General features: G+C 48.3%; 1 protein-coding gene across 3 annotated transcripts in view; it reads right to left on the reverse strand.

Annotated features, from left to right (window-relative positions):
* Positions 1-5,175: 5,175 nt before the first annotated feature.
* The window catches only part of CCDC13 (coiled-coil domain containing 13), a 28,217-nt gene continuing 12,114 nt past the window's right edge, over positions 5,176-21,278 (reverse strand). For 2 of the 3 annotated variants that reach the window (XM_061997005.1, XM_061997007.1), the window contains 10 exons: positions 19,570-19,674; positions 18,042-18,206; positions 16,846-17,022; positions 15,069-15,275; positions 13,795-13,931; positions 11,192-11,275; positions 10,307-10,435; positions 7,950-8,104; positions 5,883-5,997; positions 5,176-5,448 (listed from right to left, as the gene is read on the reverse strand). In XM_061997005.1, coding sequence (XP_061852989.1) covers positions 5,289-5,448; positions 5,883-5,997; positions 7,950-8,104; positions 10,307-10,435; positions 11,192-11,275; positions 13,795-13,931; positions 15,069-15,275; positions 16,846-17,022; positions 18,042-18,206; positions 19,570-19,674 — 1,434 coding nt within the window. In that variant the 3' untranslated portion in view covers positions 5,176-5,288. The remainder of the gene's footprint in view (positions 5,449-5,882; positions 5,998-7,949; positions 8,105-10,306; positions 10,436-11,191; positions 11,276-13,794; positions 13,932-15,068; positions 15,276-16,845; positions 17,023-18,041; positions 18,207-19,569; positions 19,675-21,278) is intronic. The other variant, XM_061997006.1, reaches the window with a different exon arrangement.

A 21,278-nucleotide genomic window follows, 5' to 3' on the forward strand; every position in this document is an offset into this window, starting at 1 on the left:
ACACAAATGCCTAAGGGACAGGCATTGAGAGGATGGAGCCAGTCTGTGTTCTGCAGTGCCCAGTGCCAGGACAAGGGGTAACAGGCACAAGCTGGAACACAAACAGTTCCACTCAAACATAAGGAAAAACTCTTCCAGTGCTGAGGTGAGGGAGCCCTGGCCCAGGCTGCCCAGGGAGGCTGTGGGGGCTCCTTCTCACGAGGTTTCCAACCCCACCTGGACACGTTCCTGTGCCCCTGATGGAGAGGAACCTGCTTGAGCAGGGGATTGGACTTTAAAGTGGCTCCTTAAGTGCTGAAACTGTTGCTCACACAGCCATCACCAAGGCTGTTTATGAGCCCTTCTCTATGGACACCAGCTTAAAAATGATGCTAAAAAGCCTTTTTTGTTCATGGCCAGTGCAGCAGCAAAGCTGGGCTGACCCAAGGGGTGCCCATGCTGGGGATCACACAAACATTGTGGTTGGAGAAGATCTTTAGGATCATTGAGTCCCAGCCCTGCCCTCACCCTGCCCAGCCCAGCACTGACCCCTCAGCACCTCAGCCCCACGGCTTTGGGATCCCTCCAGGGTTGGGCACTCCCCCAGCTCCCTGGGCAGCCTGGCACAGGGGCTGACACCCCTCTCAGGGGAGAAATTGCTCCTCATCTCCAATCCAAACCTCCTGTGGTGCAACTTGAGGCTGTTTCCTCTTGTCCTGACAGACCCTCCCACTGCAGCCTCCTGTCAGGGAGTGTCAGAGAGTGCTCCTGTCTCCCCTCAGGCTCCTCTTCTCCAGGCTGAACTCCCCCATTCCCTCAGCCCCTCCCCAGCCCCTTGTGCTCCAGCCCTTTCCCCAGCTCTGTGCCCGGCTCTGGCCACGCTGCAGCCCCTCAGTGTCCCTGTGGCAGTGAGTGAGGGGCCCAGCACTGACACAGCCCTGGAGCTGCAGCCTCCCCAGGGCCCAGCACAGGGGACAGGCACTGCCCTGGGCCTGCAGGTCACACTGAATGCCACTGGCCTCCTTGGCCATGCAGCTGGCCTATGTTCAGGTGCCAGTCCCCCATGGCTTGTTTCATAGGTTGCCTCCTCAGCCTTCCAGTGCCAACACCACCAGGACCTCAGCAGGAACCTGGCTGCTGGCAGCATGGCTCAGGAGAGGAGAGTGTGCTCCATCCATCCCTCCACACAGCCAAGGTCACCCTCTGAACCCTCCCAGCACCCTCAGAATGACTCTGCCTGTCCCCCACGGCACACCCCAACCTCGCCTTCTGCTGCCCTGGGCAAGGATGCTGAAGCAAGCTCCTCCCCACCTAGCAGGGACAACCCACCCCAGCCTCAGGTCAGAGCCCACTGCCTTCCACTTCTCATCATCATCCTCTCCCTTTCCTGAGAAAGGGCCCCAGTTAGGTCAGAGCTGGGGTGGAAGGAGCCTGGCCCCTCTCCCACAGAGGAGGATTGTCGCCTGCAGGGCAGAGGAGGAGGGGAGAAACCCAATAGCCCTCTTGGCTCAGTCAGGGCTTAATTTAGAGCACGGGGGCTCTGCTAGAGTGTATTTCCATGTAAAGCTGAAGCTCATTCCTCCTGTCATGCCGGGGAGGGCTGTGGGCAGGGGCTCTGTGCCTTGCAGGGCAGGAGCAGCTGCGGCCGCCCGAGGGCTCAGCCAAGCGTTTGCCAGCGCCTCCCTCCCCACTTCACCCAGCTGGGGCACTGAAATCTGGCTCCTCTTTTGCACTCTGGAGCCTGGGGAAGGGCAGGAGCCACCCACAGCCCCAAGCCAGGGCTCCAGACCGGAGATGTTTCAGTGGGAAGGGCTTTGACCCTTTGGCTGCTCCTCCTACAGCTCGCTGGGTTGCTACTCTATATTTAACTGCACTAATGCCACTTACTTTATGTTACAGCCCCTTTGGGATGCCACACTCTTGCCAAGCCTCCTCTTTGCAGGTAGATGCCTCCTGCAAAGCTATGGCAATTCATCACAGGTTATTTATTCCCAGCAGTTCAGCTGTGCTTGACAAATGAGATGCATCCCTCAGGTGCTTTGTGGAAGTGCTCTGCCCATCTCCAGGGCAGGAGCCAGCCTTAGGCTCCTGTTCTTAACACCCCTTAAACTGGCCAGATCCTCACAAGGAGTATCCACAGCCTCAAATACTTACAGCAAAATGACATTCATTCTGTTCTTCACAGCTTAACTCATCCCAAACCCTGTGCAGGGGATTGGCCCCACTGGCCTGTCACCATCAGCTACAAGGAGAGGCTGAGAAAAACTCAGAGCTTATGAAAAGTGCCATGACTCTGTGCTGAATGAAGGCTGTGCCAGTGAGGAAATGCTGGCTACCCACAGCACTGAGGACACTAGCTGCAAACTGAGGCCAGAGGAATTAAATGAGACCCTCAATGGGTAATTACCCACAGGAACAAACTTTCAAGGAAAGCAGGGGGTTGTGGAAGCTTCAGACTAAGCTCAGATACATCCCTAAAAGAAATGCTGTAGCTCCAAGCAGCCCATGAAACGTGCTGGAGGGATCCTGTGGGTGAGAACCAGAGGCTGAGGGGTTTTTTGCAGGCAGTGAGAAAACTGTTTTCCTTGTTTGTATTGTCTGAGGGATGGGCTGGAGGACAAAGGGCTGCTGCAGCCAGCAGAAGCAGGGCTGCTGCTTCCAAGCCCTGTCAGGGTTACTCACATTCAGCAACAAAACGATCTGCACTGGGAGAAAATGAGTCTGACACCTTGAAAAGCGGGGCAGTGGCTGCTACCAGGGCCAGCGTGGGGAGCCTTCAGAGGTGGGTCACTCTGGGGAAGGGCAGAGTGAATGTGATTCAAAACTAAGGTGAAAACTGAGAAGGTCTGGATGTTTTGCTTTGTGTTCAGTGCTCTATGATGGGAGACAGATTGCATGTTTCCAGGAGAAACAGTTCCTTCCTATGGGCTCTCTAAATCAACTGTTTTACAGTGTCTTCCTTTCTTCTGTCAAAGCAGCCAGTGCTGCTCTGTGGTTGTGCAGGAAAAAAGGAGAAAATGCTTCTGTGCAACCCCAAACAAGCATATGCTGAAAGAAATGGGTGTTGCAGCACTTAAGAGGTTTGCAGCACGTGCTGGTGAGCCATATGTGATCTGTAACATGCAGCACTCCCAGGCTACTCGCTGCGTTTCACGGGCTGCCCTTCTGCTGGGGACTGGGAATGGTCTGCAGTGCTTTGTTGTGTCACAGAGGACAGCAGATCACACAAGCACAGAATCTTAAGTGTTGGAAGGGACCTGGAAAGCTCATGCAGTGCAACCCCCCTGCCAGAGCAGCACCACCTAGAGCAGGGCACACAGGGACTCATCCAGCTGGGTTGGGATGTCTGCAGAGAAGGAGCCTCCACAGCCCATCTGGGCAGCCCCTGCAGGGCTCCCTCACCTCAACAGGGAAGAGGTTTTTCCTCATGTTTCTTTGGAGCCTCTTCTGTTCCAGCTTGTCCCCTTTGCTTCTTGTCCTATCACTGGCCATCACTGAGCACAGCCTGGCTCCATCCTCCTCACATCCACCCTTGATGGATTTGTAACCATGAATGAGTTCACCCCTCAGGCTCCTCTTCTCCAAGCTCCAGAGCCCCAGCTCCCTCAGCCTTTCATCACAAGGCAGATGCTCCACTCCATCATCTCTGTGGCCCTGCACTGAACTCTCTCCAGCAGCTCCCTGTCCTTCTGCAACTGAGGGGCCCAGGGCTGGACACAATATCCCAGATTCTCCCACTTCTGCCTGGGTGAAATGAGAATCTCCAGCTGCAACCCACTAGACAGAGTTTAGCAGCCACTGTGTCACATCCCCACCACTGCTCAGGCAGCTTTTCAGAGTGATCCCCTCTCTCCTTCATGTCCCTAAAAGTGTGAAGAGACACATCCTGGATTCTTTTACAGAGCACTGGAACAAGTTGCCCAGGGAGGGTGTGGAGGTTCCTTCTCTGGAAGTCTTCCAAACCCACCTGGGCACGTTCCTGTGTGACCTGGTCTAGGTGGGAGCTGCTTTGGAAGGGGGGTTGGACTGGATGATCTCTAAAGGTCCCTTCCAACCCCCCCATTCTATGATTCTGTGATCCCAAGCAGGAAGAAGACAGGAGTGACACCACTCTCACCATACCTGGAGCACCTCCCACCCTCCTTTCCCTCTACCCTATGGAGGCAGGAATGGAATCAGGAGGCAAGAAGCCCCTGTTCAGGGGAAGGGAGCAGCCACTTGCCTGTCCACAAACCCACTTCACCCCAGTGCTGCCTGGGGTTAAAGTCTGACAAACTGCACAAGCACAAAGAGAGGCTGACAGAGCAAAGCAGAAAAAGAAGAGCTTTCAAGAGTTTGAACCAAGAAACAAAGCAGCACTATGGAAAAAGGACAGGCTCTGCATTTGCTCACAGTCCCCAGGGCTGGCTGGCTGCTGGCAGGCTGCAGCTTAATGCTTTATTAGCTTGCACTTGGTGTTCTCACTATGCTGCAAGAGAAAAGGAGAGAGATCCAAGGGCTCTCAGCATCTCAAGAAGTCCCTCCAGCCCTGCAGTGAGGACCTGCCTGTATGTCCTGTTGGCATTGCTTCCCAGCCAGAGGGGTGAGTAGAGAGACAGAAACAGGGAATTCAGAACCTGGATAGCAAGGAATGAGCTGAACAGAAGGCAGGTCTGGCTGACTGCAGGGGTCATCTGCACTGCCTACCTTCTCAGTGGAAACTCCACTGGGTTTCAGAAAACTCTACTGCCAGTATGTTCAAAGCAAGAGGCTGGAATGGTGAGTGGAGTCCCCCCTCACCCCTCCCCAAAGTTCACTTGCAGATATTCAGAGGTCAGGCTCATCCACTCCCTCAGCACCTGGGTACTACAGAAAGCCTGAGACAGGCAGGTATCAGTGTACTGATGAAAGCAGGACTCTGTGTTCCTGGCAGGACTTAAAGAGGGGGCTTGGCTGAACTTCTGTACAGCAAATTCCTTCATGAGCTGATAGAGGCAGCAGCATATTGAATATCAAACCCCCTCGAGGAAAATCCTGTTGCAATTAGAAAGGTTCTGCCCCAAATCCCGCTGCAGAATTGCAGCTTCTTAAACTGCACCAACGTAGGGCATGAGCAGGCTGAGAGCCAGCTGCTTGCCAACTCTTACAGACACAGTTTGCTGGTGTACAAAACCTTCACTCTCTGTATTTCATCTCCATTTCTCATCCTCTCCTGAGAGAACAGCACGATCTGAGGCTGCAAAACTGCACTGCCACTGCATTTCAATTCATGGGCACCCTGCCTGGGCTCCCTCCCTGCTTTGCAGCCCAAAGGACTCTGAGGATCTTGCTTAACTCTTCTCTTGTTTCTGCTCCTGAATGGCCTGTAGAAAGATATCCTTCACTTGGTCCATTGTGTCTCGGTACAGTTTGAAGTCTTCCTCTTTCTTCCTCGAAGTGGTCTCTAAAGCTGCTTTCAGAGCTTCAATCTCATCCAGCTGGATCACAAGCCTAGGAGGAAACAAAAGGAAAGCTTCCCTGTGAGTTTCAAAGCAAGTAAGAACAGTGCTTCAGCTCTGGGGAGGAAACAGGCTCTCTGGTATTCGATGGCAGGTGTGAGAAAGAACAGACTTAACACTTGTTCTTCTCTCTTTGAGGTAGAAAGTTCTGGGTATTACATGACCAAGATACTTTACAGATCTGTTTTGTTAAAGATTGCAATGTCCTTTTCATTAATAAGCTTGCAATTAATGTGTCTTCCTTGAGCATCTTTTGTGCTGCTCAATGTTTCTGGGTCTCATCAGGACATTTGTGTAAGAGTGACACAGCCAAGCCCAAACCAGAGGACCTGTGATTCCTACAGTTTGCTGGTGCAGGTAACACCACTGCTCAGAATGAATTGGAGCTACTGAGAGTAACACAGCACTGAGGAAGGGAAACCACACCTTGTGTTCAGCTCCTCTATCTGTGTCTCTGGAGGCAACCTGGAGAGCTGGGCTGCAGAGAGCTCCTTCCCATCACTCCTACTCAAGGGGAGTCTTGAGTGACTTGCAGACTGACCTGTGGGTTTAATCACCAAATGGAGTTTGAGTCAAACAAGCAACCCTTTGGTAGCACACTGAGTAAATCTCAGGAAGCAGTGGATAAGTGCTAAGGAATCTGCTCAGTCCTGTGCACATCCATGAGGACAGTGTAACTGTTATCTGAATCTCCTTTCAGCTAAATGACAACACAAAGAGTTTGCATTTCAGGGCTAAATGCAGTCATATGTGTGCCTGCTGTTTAGAGAAGAAACAACTGAATCCAAAATATGTCAGGGGCCAAGACAAAAGGTGACAGAAACAGTGGAAAAGGATTACTTTGACATTGATCTCTTTGTTACACTTCAGATCATGGCAACTGTTGCTTCCTGACTGCTTGTGATAAAGTCCCTGTGTTGCACGGAGCAAAAGAGCTTTTGTAAAGCACTTTGACCCTCAGCACAAACACACCACAGGTTACATGCAGTAAAGCACTTAAACATGTCCTTCAAACTAAAGCTCTACATCAGGAATGCTTTCCTAAATAAAGGCCTACCCAAAGCATGCAGCACTGCTCCTGGCAAGTCAGAGAGACACAGAGACTTTGCTCAAGGTTATAAAGAAAATGCCATTCCATGCTGAGCTGCAGGGCAGTCCCCTAGAGCCCGAGACTGTGCCTTTCAGCGTGGGGCAAGCCAGGAGCTTGTACAGGGTCTCTGATGAGCCTTGTGATGTTTCTAATCACCATAACTCAAGCCTGATGGCATCCTACTGATCATATCCCAGCATTTAAGGCCTTTTTACTTTATGAAGACACACATACAAAAAGGAAAGCACTCCAGAAGCTTCCTAAGAGTATGTGTCACTTCATTGGTTCAGGCACGTTGCAGGATCAGAGTCCTTCAGCAACAGAAGTATCTGATCAGGGAAACAAAACATTAACATCCACCAGGAATCCTTCTCCTTTAAGCTATGCTAGTGAGGCTTTCATATTTATAGCAGGAGATTATCATGTTCATGGGATAATAAATTTCACTGGATCTAATTACTTCCTCACCAGCAATAGTTTGTCAGAGATGCTGACAGGCCTTAAATTGGGGTGTGTCCTTTAATCCTGCTCTTAACCTTCAGATGAATCTCTCAGGCAGAAGTGCAAAGGCAACACAGCAGTGGGCAGGGTGGCAAAACAGAGCAGCACCACGTTTTTTTTCCTGTAGCCTGTCATCCCATGAAAACACCATGTTGCCAAAGTCCTGGTTCTCAATGAAATCTGGGTCAAAATCCTCTTGAATTGAGGCCAGGGCTTCACCTTCTGTACTGGTGGGGTCAAATCACTGTGTGTATGGTCAAGAACTTGTGTGGGTTTGATAGAGAAGAGTCCAAGTGGTGTTGCTGTCTATTAACCACAGAGGTGGGACAGAGGACGTATCACAGAATCATTGAGGTTGGGAAAGACCTTCAAGCTCCTTTAAGCCAACTCAGCAGTGCTACAGCCACCACTAAACCACGTCCCTCAGCCCCACAGCTACACAGCTCTAGAATCCCTCCAGAGATGGGATCCACCACAGCCCTGGGCAGCCTGGGACAGGGCTTGACAGCACTTTGGGGGACAAACTGTTCATCTCCAATCTAAACCTCCCCTGGCACAACTTGAGGCCGTTTCCTCTTGACCTAATGCTTGTTATTTGGGAGAAGATGACAGGACAAGGGGTGATGGACAAAAGCTGGAACACAAACAGTTCCACTTAAACACAAGGCAAAACTGTTTTACTGTTGAGGTGAGGGAGCCCTGGCCCAGGCTGCCCAGGGAGGGTGTGGAGGCTCCTTCTCTGGAGCTTTCCAAATCTGCCTGGACACCTTCCTGTGCCCCCTGAGCGAGGGGAACCTGCTTTAGCAGAGGGTGTCACTGGATGAGCTCTGGAGGTTCCATCCAACCCATTTCCCATCATCCTATGATTCTAAAGACAGTTGCAGAGGAGTGCTCCACCTCACCTGTTTTGCTCCTCAGGGGAGGTTTCTGTGCACTTGTGTTCCTCCCTGGATCCATTTGCAGTTTCTCAAGGTGCTGTTCCAAGATGACACATCGCCTCCTCTCTTCCTGAAGCCTCTTCTCAGCTTCCAAGACCTTATCATCACCTTCCTCCACCCTGACAGGCAAAACAAAGCAGTTCAGGTTATTTATGGCATGATTGTTAAAGATCAGTCAGTCTTGATACTGAACCCTGCTTCATAACTCCCAAGAGAGGGAAAAGGAGAATTTTCCATGCTTCCAAAGGCAGACATGCCAGTGCAATTGTTCCAGATGCCACCCTCCAAAGCTGGGAAGCAGAATTAGCTCCTGAGGACAGTGGGAAATAATGGGCTCACTCCTGGAGGCTGCCCAGATCCCTTAACACTGGTTACTTGTGTGAATTCACCACTGAGATACTTTGATTACAGTGACAATAACATGCAGTTGTTTTTAAACACACTTGGAACCTTTGGAGGAGAAATAGTTTATAAGCCCACTGTCTAGCTTTTAGCTGGTTTACATCAGTCATCTGCAAGAAAAGAAACTTGATGTTGCTTTTAAGTAACTTGGCCATTAGACAGTGAGTGGAAAAGAAAGTGATGGTTCCCTCTGCAGTACAGAATGGAAGAGCAAAGTGCCTCTCAATTCACCCTGCTTAGAAAAGTCACTGCAAGACTTTGATGTGTGCCCACCAAAAGATTTAAAGGAGTGTAAAGCTGAACAGACACCTGAATTGATTCCCTGTATTGCACAGGGCAGAATAAAAGAGTGATAGCTGATTACAACCTGAGTCAAGAGACTTGATTAGTCTTGTTTCCCTCCTAGTTGGCATAACTAAAAGCCACATGACAACTGTAATAAAATGATGTCACTGTCTTAAACATGTAGCTACAGGCAACCCCCTGACCTGCTGTGGCAGTGAATTACCAGGCTGGTGACATGCAATGAGCAAGGATGCTTCCAAATTCACTGAACTCTGCCCAGGTGTTCCCTTAGCACCTACCTTAGGCAAACAGGGGAAGAAAAATCACAACACTAGTTGCTTTTTATTAAATCTCCTGCCAGTGTGAATAACTTAAACCGAAATGATCCTCTAGCTCTTCTGCTTCCCTCAGCAGGGCCTCATCCTACGAAGCATTTATGATCTGCTGACAGTAGATTCTGCCCCACAGTAAGTGATGGTGAAGCACAGTCCTAAATTCTGTCAGCTGCTGTAGAAAAATCCCATTCTTGTAACCATTCCCAGTGCTCTCTTTTGACTTTAGCATCCTGTTACTTGAGCTTTGCTGACCCACACTTCGATGGGGGAAGGGAAGAGGAAGAACACCCCATCATTTTACATCTATTCCTGCTGAGTTATGACTGGATGCTGTATTACCCTGAGGCCTCCCAAGAGTTACTGCACACAGTCTCACAAAATTTACTTTGCCTGCACGAGCTCTTGATAAATGTGTGATAACTGGGGAGCTGCTGAATCATCAGCCTATGGTTCATTTTACAAGCAACTCTGTGTTTCATTGACCCCTGTGTTCTTCATTTTGGTGATGGCTCCATTGCAGTTATCACTCACACCTCCACCCTTATCTAATTGCAAACCTTTCAGGCACAGGTAAGATTCTCCCAGCCAAGATTTAGCACAGGAGGTGATACCTTTACCAGAATGATAACCAATTTATACATGACTGCACTTTATTAGGCTTTATTGGTGGAAAAATATAACCACTGTTAAAACAAAGCAGGCAAATAGTGGCTGTTGGATTCAAAAGCACACAGAACAAAGTGCTTCTCCCCACAAGCTGCTGTACAGGTTTGGGAATCAAATACTACACATTCTTTAACTGGAGGGGGGGTGGGAATAGCAGTAGTTAAAGAGAAAAGATTCTGCTTCCCCTGCCCTCCTAAAGCAGCTGCTTGTTAACAACATCTTGAATCAAACTGAATAATGGTAATAAAAAAATCACTGCTGTGCTGCAGTGAAACGAGGAGAGATTCATTTAAAAGAGGAGCCAGTTAAAAGAACGTGAAAAGCTCTTGGAAGAGGAGTCAGATTAGGGCTGTAATTACAGTGTTTACTACTGAGGAATAATATTGGTGCCTAGATGTATAAATACATGACTCCAGGTTTTTTTGGTCCTCTGTTCTAAAAGTAAACCAATCATCATCATTAAAAAAAGAAGCATCAACTAGGTAGGGAAGTTGAGCAGAAAAAGGAAAGGAAAGGCTCACACTGGCAGGCTGTGGTGTGGTGTACTGTACTGCCTGCTGAAGGCTCTCACACCTCTCAAGCCCTCCCTGATCACAGCATCCTGCAAAGGACATCGGCAGAATCAGCCTCTACCTTTTCTGCAGCACAGTGACCAGTTCCAGGAGCCAGTCTCTCTCCACTTCAGCAGCCTGGCAGAGAGCCTTGTGCTCTGTGATCTGCATCTGCAGCACTTGCACATCCGAGCTGGCAGTGGCAGCAAGCCTAAAAGCAGCAGAAGCGTGGAGAGTCTGTTTCTCATTCCACAAATGAAACAAAGACAGGATTGGGAAGAAAAGACATATCAAAATCCACCTGTCTGAAGGTGAAAGCCAGAACCCAGAGCCAGGCTCACTACCTCCCCCCAGCAGCAATCTCTATACTGCAAGAAATGGAACAAATGGAAAGCAAGGGACTGGGAGTTTCATTTGAAAGGTCTTTTCCCTCACAAGGATGCTTTCCTTTCCCATCACCCTTGAAAACAAACTTCCACCTCTGACCAATTCCCTGGCACTGGCTTTTCTCCCACTGCAACTGCCAAAGTAAAAGAAGCCTAGGTGTGCATTCTCCTAAGTGCTATTGATTTCCTCCCCCTGAAAGGCTTGGTGCAGCATTAGCACAGTGGCTGCTCTTGTGCCTAACATGGGATGAAAGGAATGGGAAATTTTCCCATGTATCCCATTATGATGTGCTTCATTACTTCTCCTCATGGGAGTACTCAGGAATATCTCCTTTAGGGCAAAAAGCAGGAGGAAGCTGGGTGGTTAGGGGTGAAAAGGGAAAAAGGAGATTTATGTGGTGTAAAACTAGGGAGCAATTAAAAAATTCACATGGCAAGAAGCCAGCAGAGCCTGTGTCAGTCAGAGCTCTCTGGCAGTATCAGGTAGAAAGGATGGTGAAAGAAGCTGTTCATTACAGAAACAAGGCAGACAAGGGTAAGACTTGCCAGCAGCTTGCAGTTTGCCAGGCTTATGTACTTACCTTCCAGGTGAGATGTTATCACTGAGAAGGGAAGGCTCAGTGGCTGCTGACTCTACAAGTGTATGGCCCATCTTGGACACTGTGCTGGGAGGAAGAAACCTTTGTTAAGCAATGAGCTCTACTGAGGGCAGGCCTCTAAGAACTCCAGTCACTTTCCATTGTCTGTGTTTATAGTTGCCTTGTAGGGAAAAAGAGTACCAGAGCCTCCTAAGTGGGTGTAAATGTCGGGTCCCTCACTGCCAGAGGGACACTGAGGGGTTAGAGCTGGGCAGCTGGGGAAGGGGCTGGAGCACAAGACTGCTGGTGAAAGGGGGGGTGTCAGTCTCTTCCAAGTGACAGGACAAAAGGAAATGACCCCAAGTTGCACCAGGGGAGGTTTAGATTGGAGATTGGGAACAATTTCTTCTCCCAAAGTGTTGTCAAGCCCTGGCACAGGCTGCCCAGGGCAGTGGTTGAGTCCCCATCCCTGGAGGGATTTCAAAGCCATGAAGCTGAGGTACTGAGGGGACATGGTTTAGTGATGGGCTTGGAAGTGTTAACTTAGAGGTTGGACTTGAAGATCTCTTCCAACATCAACAGTTCTGTGATTCTATTCCATGCTTTCATAACCACCAAGGTGCACAACTTGGACTTGCTTTATGCCTAAAATACACTTTTTGTAGCTTTCTGAACCCTTCTACTTTGTGCAGAGCCTCAGGAAGATCTGTCAGGCTGCTTGTTGCAAGAGCAGTCAGATGATAACACTGGAGTATCAGTTCCTTTCTGGGTGAGTTTTATGTGTAATGATGTGTGTGCTGGGGACATAAAATTCTCCTGTGTTTGTCTTTTGAACTTGAGCTCAGGTGCCTAAAGGCAAGTCTCTGTTTCCTCATGTTTAGGCTGCACTAACAGAGGATAAAGCTTTCATACTGTGGAAGAGGCAGAGCTGCTTTCTAGCCTAGGAGTGGTTAATCCCAAAACCAAATGAAGGCTGATAATGACAGGAGTGGCTTGGTATAACAATGCAGATTTTTACTTGGACACCTCCAAGGGGCTTTAGTTCCTATTTATAGCATTTTTCATTTCATCTTTCCTGATAGGAAAAGATGATTCACTACAGTAAAATGGAATAGAGAGTTCATCAGTATGTTCAAGTTAATGGAAAGAGTGAGCCCTGCTGACCAAGTTATTGATGGCCCTCTCAGTTTTCAGACTCATTCACTGCCCAGCTGACATGGCAGCTGTTTTCATGGCAGGGCTGTGGTAGCCATGTACACAAGCAGTAATTTATGCATTGCACTTAGTGCCTTCTACAAAGCTATTACCTAACCTCATTTTCCTACTTGCCTTCCTGCTTCCCATCACATGAAGTAATAAAAGGGGATAAAATATAGATTTGCTCCAGGGTAGCATGACTTGTGCAGAGTTGGAGGTGGGAGAGTCAGGCAGAAGGGTACAAAGAGTGAAGAGGTGTAAGCTTTCACATTCATGGTGGGGGTTGGAAGGGCCCTACAGAGCTCATCCAGTCCAGCTCCCCTGCTAAAGCAGGTTCCCCTCGATCAGGGGGCACTGGAATGTGTTCAGGTGGGTTTGGAAACCTCCTGAGAAGGAGCCTCCACACCCTCCCTGGGCAGCCTGGGCCAGGGCTCCCTCACCTCAGCACTGGAAGAGTTCTTCCTTATGTTTAAGTGGAACTGTTTGTGTTCCAGCTTCTTTCCATCACCCCTTGTCCTGCCACATGACACAACAAAGTGCTGCCTCAACCTCTTGACAAACACCTTTAAATACTTGTAAGTGTTAATAAGATTCCCCCCTCAGTCTTCTCCAGACTAAACAGCCCCAGTTCCTTCAGCCTTTCCTCAGCAGGAAGGTGCTCCAGTCCCCTGATCATCCTGGCAGCCCTGTGCTGGCCTCTCTCCAGCAGTGCCCTGTCCCTCTTGAGCTGGGGAGCCCAGAACTGGACACAGGACTCCAGATGAGGCCTTAGATCATGAACTCTTAACTAACAAAACCAGCATTTCAACAGGACACATATAACTTGCTCTGCTGTTGTGCTTATAAAGATACCACCTGAGTGACCCAGTGTCACAGCAGTGTAAACAACAGACTCACCACCTTGTGTGATTTACATGCCTCCCAGTGAGGCTTTCAAAAGGGTGTTTGTTAAAAGCAAATGATGCTGTTTCCAGCATTTCTGCAAGGAAATCCTACTCACGGCATCTATATTGATTTAACAATGTGCCAGTGATTTAGGGCTTACCTAAAATGGCTTTTTGTATGAACTGCCCACCCTGCTCTCAGAAGTGTGCTCATTAGAAGCCCCGTTTCTCATAAGAGAGAAGAATCACAGGCACTTAAGCTCACCACATAAACATTATCTGAGCTGGAGAAAGACAATTAGCTGCACTACCATCATGCCTAATGTAGCAATGTCTGCAAGTCTGTATATCTTTGTGTTCCAGCACGAAACTCCAAGAGATAATGTGATCAGATCTTTCCATCTACTGTAAACAGGCTGCCACAGCTGTTGGCACAGAGCACTTGTGGTTTGATACAACTGTCTGGGAAAACCATGCTGCTGAATAACTCACAGCAAATGGAAACCATCATCAGGGTCTTCTTACCGAGCAGAGCCGATCCTTCCAACCTGGCTGTTGTCTGGTACCAGAGGCTTAAACAGAGTAAAACCTTGCTGCTCTGAGTGCTCACAAGTTGGTGCATCAGCAGCTCTTGACTCGTCCCCTTGATGGGCAGATTTCTTCTGTTAATGTTGAGGCAAGGTTATAGAACCAATTACACAGGTCAAAGGAAAATAGCTGCATCAGTGCCTAAGCAGCAGCTTGTGGTTATTGCTGTAAGCATGCCAGAGCTCTTGATTTGCAGCATCTCCTCAGAAACTTTTGTTTCTATCCATTGCAGGATGGAAACAAAGCAAAAGTCAGTGAAAAAAAGAGCAGTTTCATTTGAAATCATATGAACTCAGTGTCACTAAAGAACCCACAGCACAGCAGCACCATTCCCAGTGCCAGCATGGCTGGCTTGTGTCCCTAAGCCATGGTTTAGCTGAGGCTCTATGCTCCAGCTCCCATTACTGCAGGATCTAACAGATGCACAATCTCACCATAACCCTATGAGGGTTTTGTATCAATAAGAACTGGATGCCTAAATCCTCTAACAAAGCCTGACTGTAAGTTATCAGACCACAGGAGAAGCCTGTGTCAGGTTGCTGGAGTGCCTCTCAACTCCTGTGCCTGTGCTTTGGCAGTACTTCCACCTTGCAACACTACACTGTAAAGCTGAAAACCTTTTGAACACACCAGTCTGTAAGGGGCCAACTTTCCAAACTCCTTCATTTGCACAATGAGATTTCCCTATGTCTGAGACCCATCAGTCTCACATCAATAGCCTGGAGACCTGAGGATGTTTCTGAAGTGGTTTACAGTGGGAGATGAGAATGATTTCCAAGGTGTCCCATCACTCCAGGAGGGGTGTAGCTGGGCACCACGGCAGCTGGCTGATGGCCTCCCCTATGTTTGTCTGGTTGCTTCTTTCAGCAGCCAAAGATGCTGAATACTGACAAGTCCCTGTTGCAGCCCAACCCTTGCTGTCAGTGCTGTGTCATGGTCCTGCCACAAACCCATACTTGATGTGCCTGGTACTTCTGTGTTTTCTGTTGCTTAAACAGCTTGGAGAAAAACTACACACAAACAGGAAAGAAACTTCAGAGTTACAAGAGAGGACTCCTGCTTTATCATTCCATCAGGAGAGCCTGGGAGCAGGGCAGGTATTAGTGTCTCAAGCTGGTAACCATCTCAAACAACAAGAGAGAAGGAAGTGAAAGAGCACATCTCAAATGATTAGAGTGTGCTCTCCTAGTTCATTTCTTCTGGCTGTTTACCTGGAGCGTGAGTCGCCCAATCGCCTCTTCCAGCTCTTTAACCTTTGCTTCTCGCTCAGCCACCATCTGTCTGAGCTGCTCTACAAGGCAGTTTTGCTTCTGAAACTCACTGTTCATGTGCTGCCCTAGCATCTGCTGGGACTCCTTGTTCTTCTCATCCTGTTGGCTCAGGTGCTTTAAGATCTCCTGCATTTGCTTCTGTTGTGTCTGATAAAACAGAAACGACGAGGGACATCTTTACTTTTGCACACAATGAGGGTTCTTGAGGTGTTTTACACCCTCCAAAACTAATACCCATTCAGGAATTCTAAGGCAAGCCACTTCCTTACCAAACCCATTCCCTGGTGTGAGCACATTGATGGCACTATCACTGCTCCAAGAGTTGAGCCTGTTGTAGGTGTGGGATCCCCTTGTCTTGTTCTCAGCATCTAGCCCTTGAAAAGACTACACAGCATCTACTGACATATGTGGCTGGGGGAGGACAGTCTGTCCCCTCTGGGTCATAGTAAGAATTTGATTGATTGATTTGATTGATATCACCCCTCTGAGTCATATTAAGAATTTAGTGACTAGAGAGTGTGAGTAGAAAAGAACTGAGCACCTGAGGGATTCAGTTTGCTGGCAGCTTTGCTCCTGAGTGTAGCAGAAGAGAGCAAAAAGCCCAACCTTTGACAAAAGTGACTTCTTCCTAAACTGGGTAAAGGTGAAGATTTCAATTTGCTTTTGTGTGAAATTAGAACATGACCAGATTGTGTGAGAATGACAATAAGAGGGTTGTATGAGACAACAGCCAAGGGGCTAGGCTGTTTTACCAGTGGGTTTTGGAGTTTATCTCACACTGACAAATCTAATACTTGTTGCACAGTTTGTCTCTGAGGTAAGGGATAACCCAGGTTAACCATTCCTTGCCAAGGAAATAGGCATCTTTCTGTCATCATTTTAAGAAGAACTTTCAGACTTAGCAAAAGTGACAGGTGTTATTTGGCTTCTCTGTAATCTGCCTCATCAGCTGGTCAGTACCCAACTCCCCACAGCAGAAAGGTGAATGCCAGCTTCCTCATAAGCATGTCTTAGCTAAAACCTATGTACAAAACCAAGGAAATGGGATTGAAACTTGTGAGGAGCTGGGTCAGGAAACAAGAACTAAACCTACAAAGCAGCAGCAAATTTTCTGTTAATGTTTTAAGTGATTGTAATTGGGGAAGACTATTTAGAACCACAGCAGGACAAAAGGATGCTGCAAGACCATGCATGACAGCAGCCATTTATTTCAGCCTAATTGCATCTTGAGTCTACTATTCTTGGGTCTGAAGGGGCCAAATCCTGTCAGCTCTGCCAGGGAACATGCACATGGTTTAGTACTCATGCTTCAGCTTAATGAAAGTGCAAGACTGCAGGCATTCTAGGAAAAGAAATATCTACTAACAGGGCTGAAAGCAGAACAGAGAATACAGTCCAGCCTCATGGGGCAGGAATGAAGCCCTTCCTCTACCTATCAGACAATCCTACCCCAATCCTTCTGTAAAATGTTGCTTCCAATGTTTGCAGCTTAGAGCCACTTGACTGCAACTGTGTCATGACTTTACATGGTCTGATCCAAAGTGAAGGGCTTTAGCTGACTAGGAAACCTCTGGCTGTCACAAGTTGATTCCTCAGGGCCCCATATACCCTAAGGTTGTCTGTGTCATCATGTCACTAAATAACATCATGTTCCATCACTTAGGGAAAGAGGGCAGATCTGCAGGGGCTGGGACAGACAGCAGTGGTCAGACTGTACCAGTAAGATGTCTATGAGCTCATCGTCGTGTTTTCCTTTCTCCAGCAAGGTCACAATCTGTCCCTTCAGGGTTTTCACTTCGCTGCACAGGGTTTTGTTCCTGGCTTTTGATGCCTCGAGCCTTTTTTTCACTTCCTCATGATCTTTTTGGAGAGCATGGTGTTCCCCAGTGAGTTTCTGCAGTGATGCAAACACACGGGCAGTGACAGTCAGAGCCTGTCGCCAGGCCCCAGCTGAGCTAAAGGTATCACACATCACCTGGTGAGAGCTAAGAAACAGAACTGGCATAGCATCTCATCCCTTACCAAGCAGAAATTGTAAATGCTGCCTGAAAGTAAAGTCAGTCTGCTCAGGAATACAGGTAGACTAGGCAGACTCAGTATGTGCCAGTGAGCAGGTGCTAATTTTGTGTTAAGACCTGATTCTGTATGCTCCTGCTTCTTCACTTGCCTCACTTTTCCCCATGGGGCAATTATCTTCCTTCCAGATGCAGGGTGCTGATGCCACACTATCTACTAGAAGTTGTCCTTGGCATATGCTGCCTGCTGAGCCACACCTTCACCTTTCCACCTTTGGGTTTGCTACATGTGTTACTAGGTACAGTCTCAACCCTTAAACAGTGGATGGCTGCTTATTTTGGCAGCAACCACGTGTGAGAGATGGAGGGTAAGAGCTATAATCAGAATGCCTCTTAAGAAGGGGTCTGGTGTAACTGTCAAGTTTATTCTAGTCAAATGTAGAAGTCCATAACCACACAGATATATGAGGTGTGAAGGGGATGTTTGTATTTAATATGGCATGAAGAATGTACATCTGGCCACAGCAGCAGTAGCAGGGCTCCCTTCTCTGTGTGCTGTCACTAAAAAGGTAATAAAGGCACTACCAGCTGCATTGCAACCCAGGGCCTCTCTCTCTGCAACATCACCTCTCAGGCACAGTTGTCAGGTGGCCACATTTCAGGTCAGGTGGATGCATCCTACACATGAATCATGCAGCAGAGGGGCAGACCAAACCTCATACTGCAGAGGCACGCCTGGCCAGCCAATACAGACAACAGGGTGGAAGACTTTTGCCCTGTCTGGGAAGTGTGGCAAAACTTTCTCCAGCAGATCAAATGGGTTTCTGAAATGGGCTCCTACCCTGGAGGTAAGGCACATCTCCCACTCTAAACCCAAACAGGACTCACAGGTTTTTACCTCCAAAGTTTCTTTCTTTTCTTTTTCCAAGCTACGAATCTTCAGCAGGTTTTTCTCTTGGGCTGACAACTTCCTTGGATCAGTAAGTGCCAGCAATTCCTCATCAATGTCAATCAGTGATGCTCTGGTCTTGTTTTGACTCAGCTGATTCTCCAGCTCTCGAATCTAGGGGAGAACAGAGACAACTCACCCAGAGCCTTCACCAGGAGTACAGTGGTTGAGTATCAAAGAGGATATAACCAAAGAGAGCACTGCTTGACATTATCATGGTTAACTAACACAGAACAGTGTCTTTTCTTTCAAACTTCAATTTGGTAGCTGCTAACAAACATGCAAGGGCAAGGGCACCTGTGCAGGGAGGAGATAAGACACCAGACTTACAGGAAACTCAGGCCCCACGTGAGATCCGTGCCTTGCTGCAGCCACATGCAGAGGCCAGGCAGATGCTCCAAAGCACCCTGAATGTCACTAAACACAGGGTACAGAATAATACCTCAGATCTCCTTTGAAAGGGCACACACCCACTCACCCACATGGATTTCAGCATCTCAGTCTTGGGAATTATCTTGCAGGATGTCCACAATCAAAGGCACAGTTCACTAGCCTGAACTTTTGATCCAGTGACTGTACCCTCAAGTGACTACAGAAGGGACCTGAGGAGACTGGCTCAGAGAGACTTTTGTACATTAGAGTACACAGTATGCAGAGACTTCAGCTGAACCTCAGCCAAGGGGTCTAATAGAAGGGAAATGGAGCTTTCTCAAAAGAAAGCAGAGGTTAACAATTTCAGAGGGCAGAAATCAGTCTGTTGGCAGATAATTAAACAGCAGAAAAATAGGTATCAAATTGCCTGAGAGTTTTAACTCAGATGCAGACAAAGCTGTCTCTGTCTCGAGCTGACATTTCAGCTAGACTCTGCCCTTCAGAAGATTCAAGAGTTAAAGACTTTTCTGCAGTTCCTGGGGGAACAACCTGGCAATCTTATCTGGCCTCAATTCTTCCCATCTGACTTTAGGCACTGAACAAAGGTGTCTAAGTGAGAGCACTGACAGGGCTCCTTCTGTACTCAGTGGAGAGAGGCACCTCCAAAACATCCTGGGATTTTTAACTAGGCTGCCATAGCTCTCCAAGGTCACTGAACTCTCTTCTTCCACAGTGAAGTGAAAGATTCCAGCTCAAATACTCATGCTTGCGTGTTTGCAATAGACTAGTTAAAAGAATTGTTGCAGGAACTCTGAAAGACCCTGCACAGGTCAAAACATACTTAAAATTTCACACAGTGCCACCACACACACAAAGATGCCAAAAAACTCTTACAGAAGGTACCATGAAGTGTTTTGTTTAAACAGTTCATTTGTCTCCAGCAGGGAAACAACTGTGCATTTGCATCTGTAGTGGGACACACCTTACAAGCAGGTATAGACACCAATTCTTATTTAGCAAAGAACCAACAGTATCTTTTAACTCAAACTGAGTTAAGAGCATCCCAGCACCCAGCTTACAGGCACTCTGCAGGGGTTGAACTCACCTTGCTTTGGAGAACGAGAATTTGCTGAGCTCGTCCACGCCAGCTGCCAGAATTGGTCAAGAGGCTTTGAATGTTCACATCTTCACCAACTTCATTTGCTAAAAGCTATGAAAGAGGGATTGATGGCAACAAGAAGGGTAGGCTGAGGTAGGTAACTAGAAGCTAGTAGGTAACTAGAAGCTGCTGCCTCTACTAATAAACACGAACCATCATATCTATATGTAGTGGCCTGTACCTGATATTCAGCACCCCATGTGATGGCAGCTCTCTCAGATCATTATTACAACACAGACTGTTGGTGGGCAGGAAGAGTTGGGCAAACAGCAATGGTTTTATTTATTGAGGTGGGAAAGTCACTGTTTTGATAACTTTGAGTATTAGTCTTTTTTTAAGTCCATTTTTCCTGCCTCCTGTGCAGTGTCAAATTGTAGGACCCAGGTGAAGAGCTGCATGTCAAACTGTGCTACCCTTGTAAAAACAGGAGCATTTTGAATTCATCACCAAGGTTTCCTACAACACTTCCCAATGTACATCATCATTTTTGATGTAAGGAATGCTTAACCAGAACTAAACAGGGACAGAGGAGAGACGTTGTCTTAATACACACCCTTGCAATCAGGACTTGAGCCAATCTCTCTTGCTCAATTCTGACACAGGCACATTAACAAGAGCTAAAGTTAGTATGAGGAGCATTTAAATTATTTATAAAAAGGTCAGCAGAGCTCTATTTTTAGGACCATATTCCCTACTCTGATCTGCATTGCAGGTCTGTTACGCAAAGGAGTGAAATCAAAGGAAACAGAGCACATAGCAATGGATTAAAATCCATCCTGAACCAAAGAGGAAAAGGGCTGGATGTCACTCCAAGAAACTGTTTGAACATGTGTTTGACTTCGAGAATGGTGTTTAATCCCATTGATTTCCATAGGGCTGAAGCCTCCATTGCAAGTAGATACATAATTAAATGTCCTGGAAAGGAGGAATGGGCCTGAAAGCGAGCTACAAGTCAATCACAAACCCATTCTGCTGAACTGGGACTTTCAAACCTTAAAGACTCATAGAATCACAGAATCATTTTGGTTGGAAAAGATTTTTAAGCTCATTGAGTCTAAGTCTCCCCTCACCCTACCCAGCCCAGCACTACCCCATGGCCCTCAGCACCTCAGCCCCACGGCTTTGGGATCCCTCCAGGGCTGGGCACTTCCCCAGCTCCCTGGGCAGCCTGGCACAGGGGCTGACACCCCTCTCAGGGAAACAGTTCTGCCTCAGCTCCAGCCTCAATCTCCCCTGGGGCAACTCCAGCCCATTTCCTCTTGTCTTGTTACCTGGGAGAAGAGACCAACCCTCAGCTCACTGCAGCCTCCTGTCAGGGAGTTGCAGAGTGCTGCTGTCTCCCCTCAGGCTCCTCTTCTCCAGGCTCAACACCCCCATTCCCTCAGCCCCTCCCCAGCCCCTTGTGCTCCAGCCCCTTCCCCAGCTCTGTGCCCAGCTCTGGCCACGCTGCAGCCCCTCAGTGTCCCTGTGGCAGTGAGTGAGGGGCCCAGCACTGAGCACAGCCCTGGAGCTGCAGCCTCCCCAGGGCCCAGCACAGGGGATGGGCACTGCCCTGGGCCTGCTGCCACCCCACTGCTGAGTCCAGACAGGATGCCCCTGGCCCTCTTGCCCACCTGAGCATGCTGCTGGCCTATGTTCAGCTGCTGTCAAGTAAC

The sequence above is a fragment of the Colius striatus genome, chromosome 5 (assembly GCF_028858725.1).
Source record: "Colius striatus isolate bColStr4 chromosome 5, bColStr4.1.hap1, whole genome shotgun sequence".
In the NCBI taxonomy this organism is placed as follows: domain Eukaryota; kingdom Metazoa; phylum Chordata; class Aves; order Coliiformes; family Coliidae; genus Colius; species Colius striatus.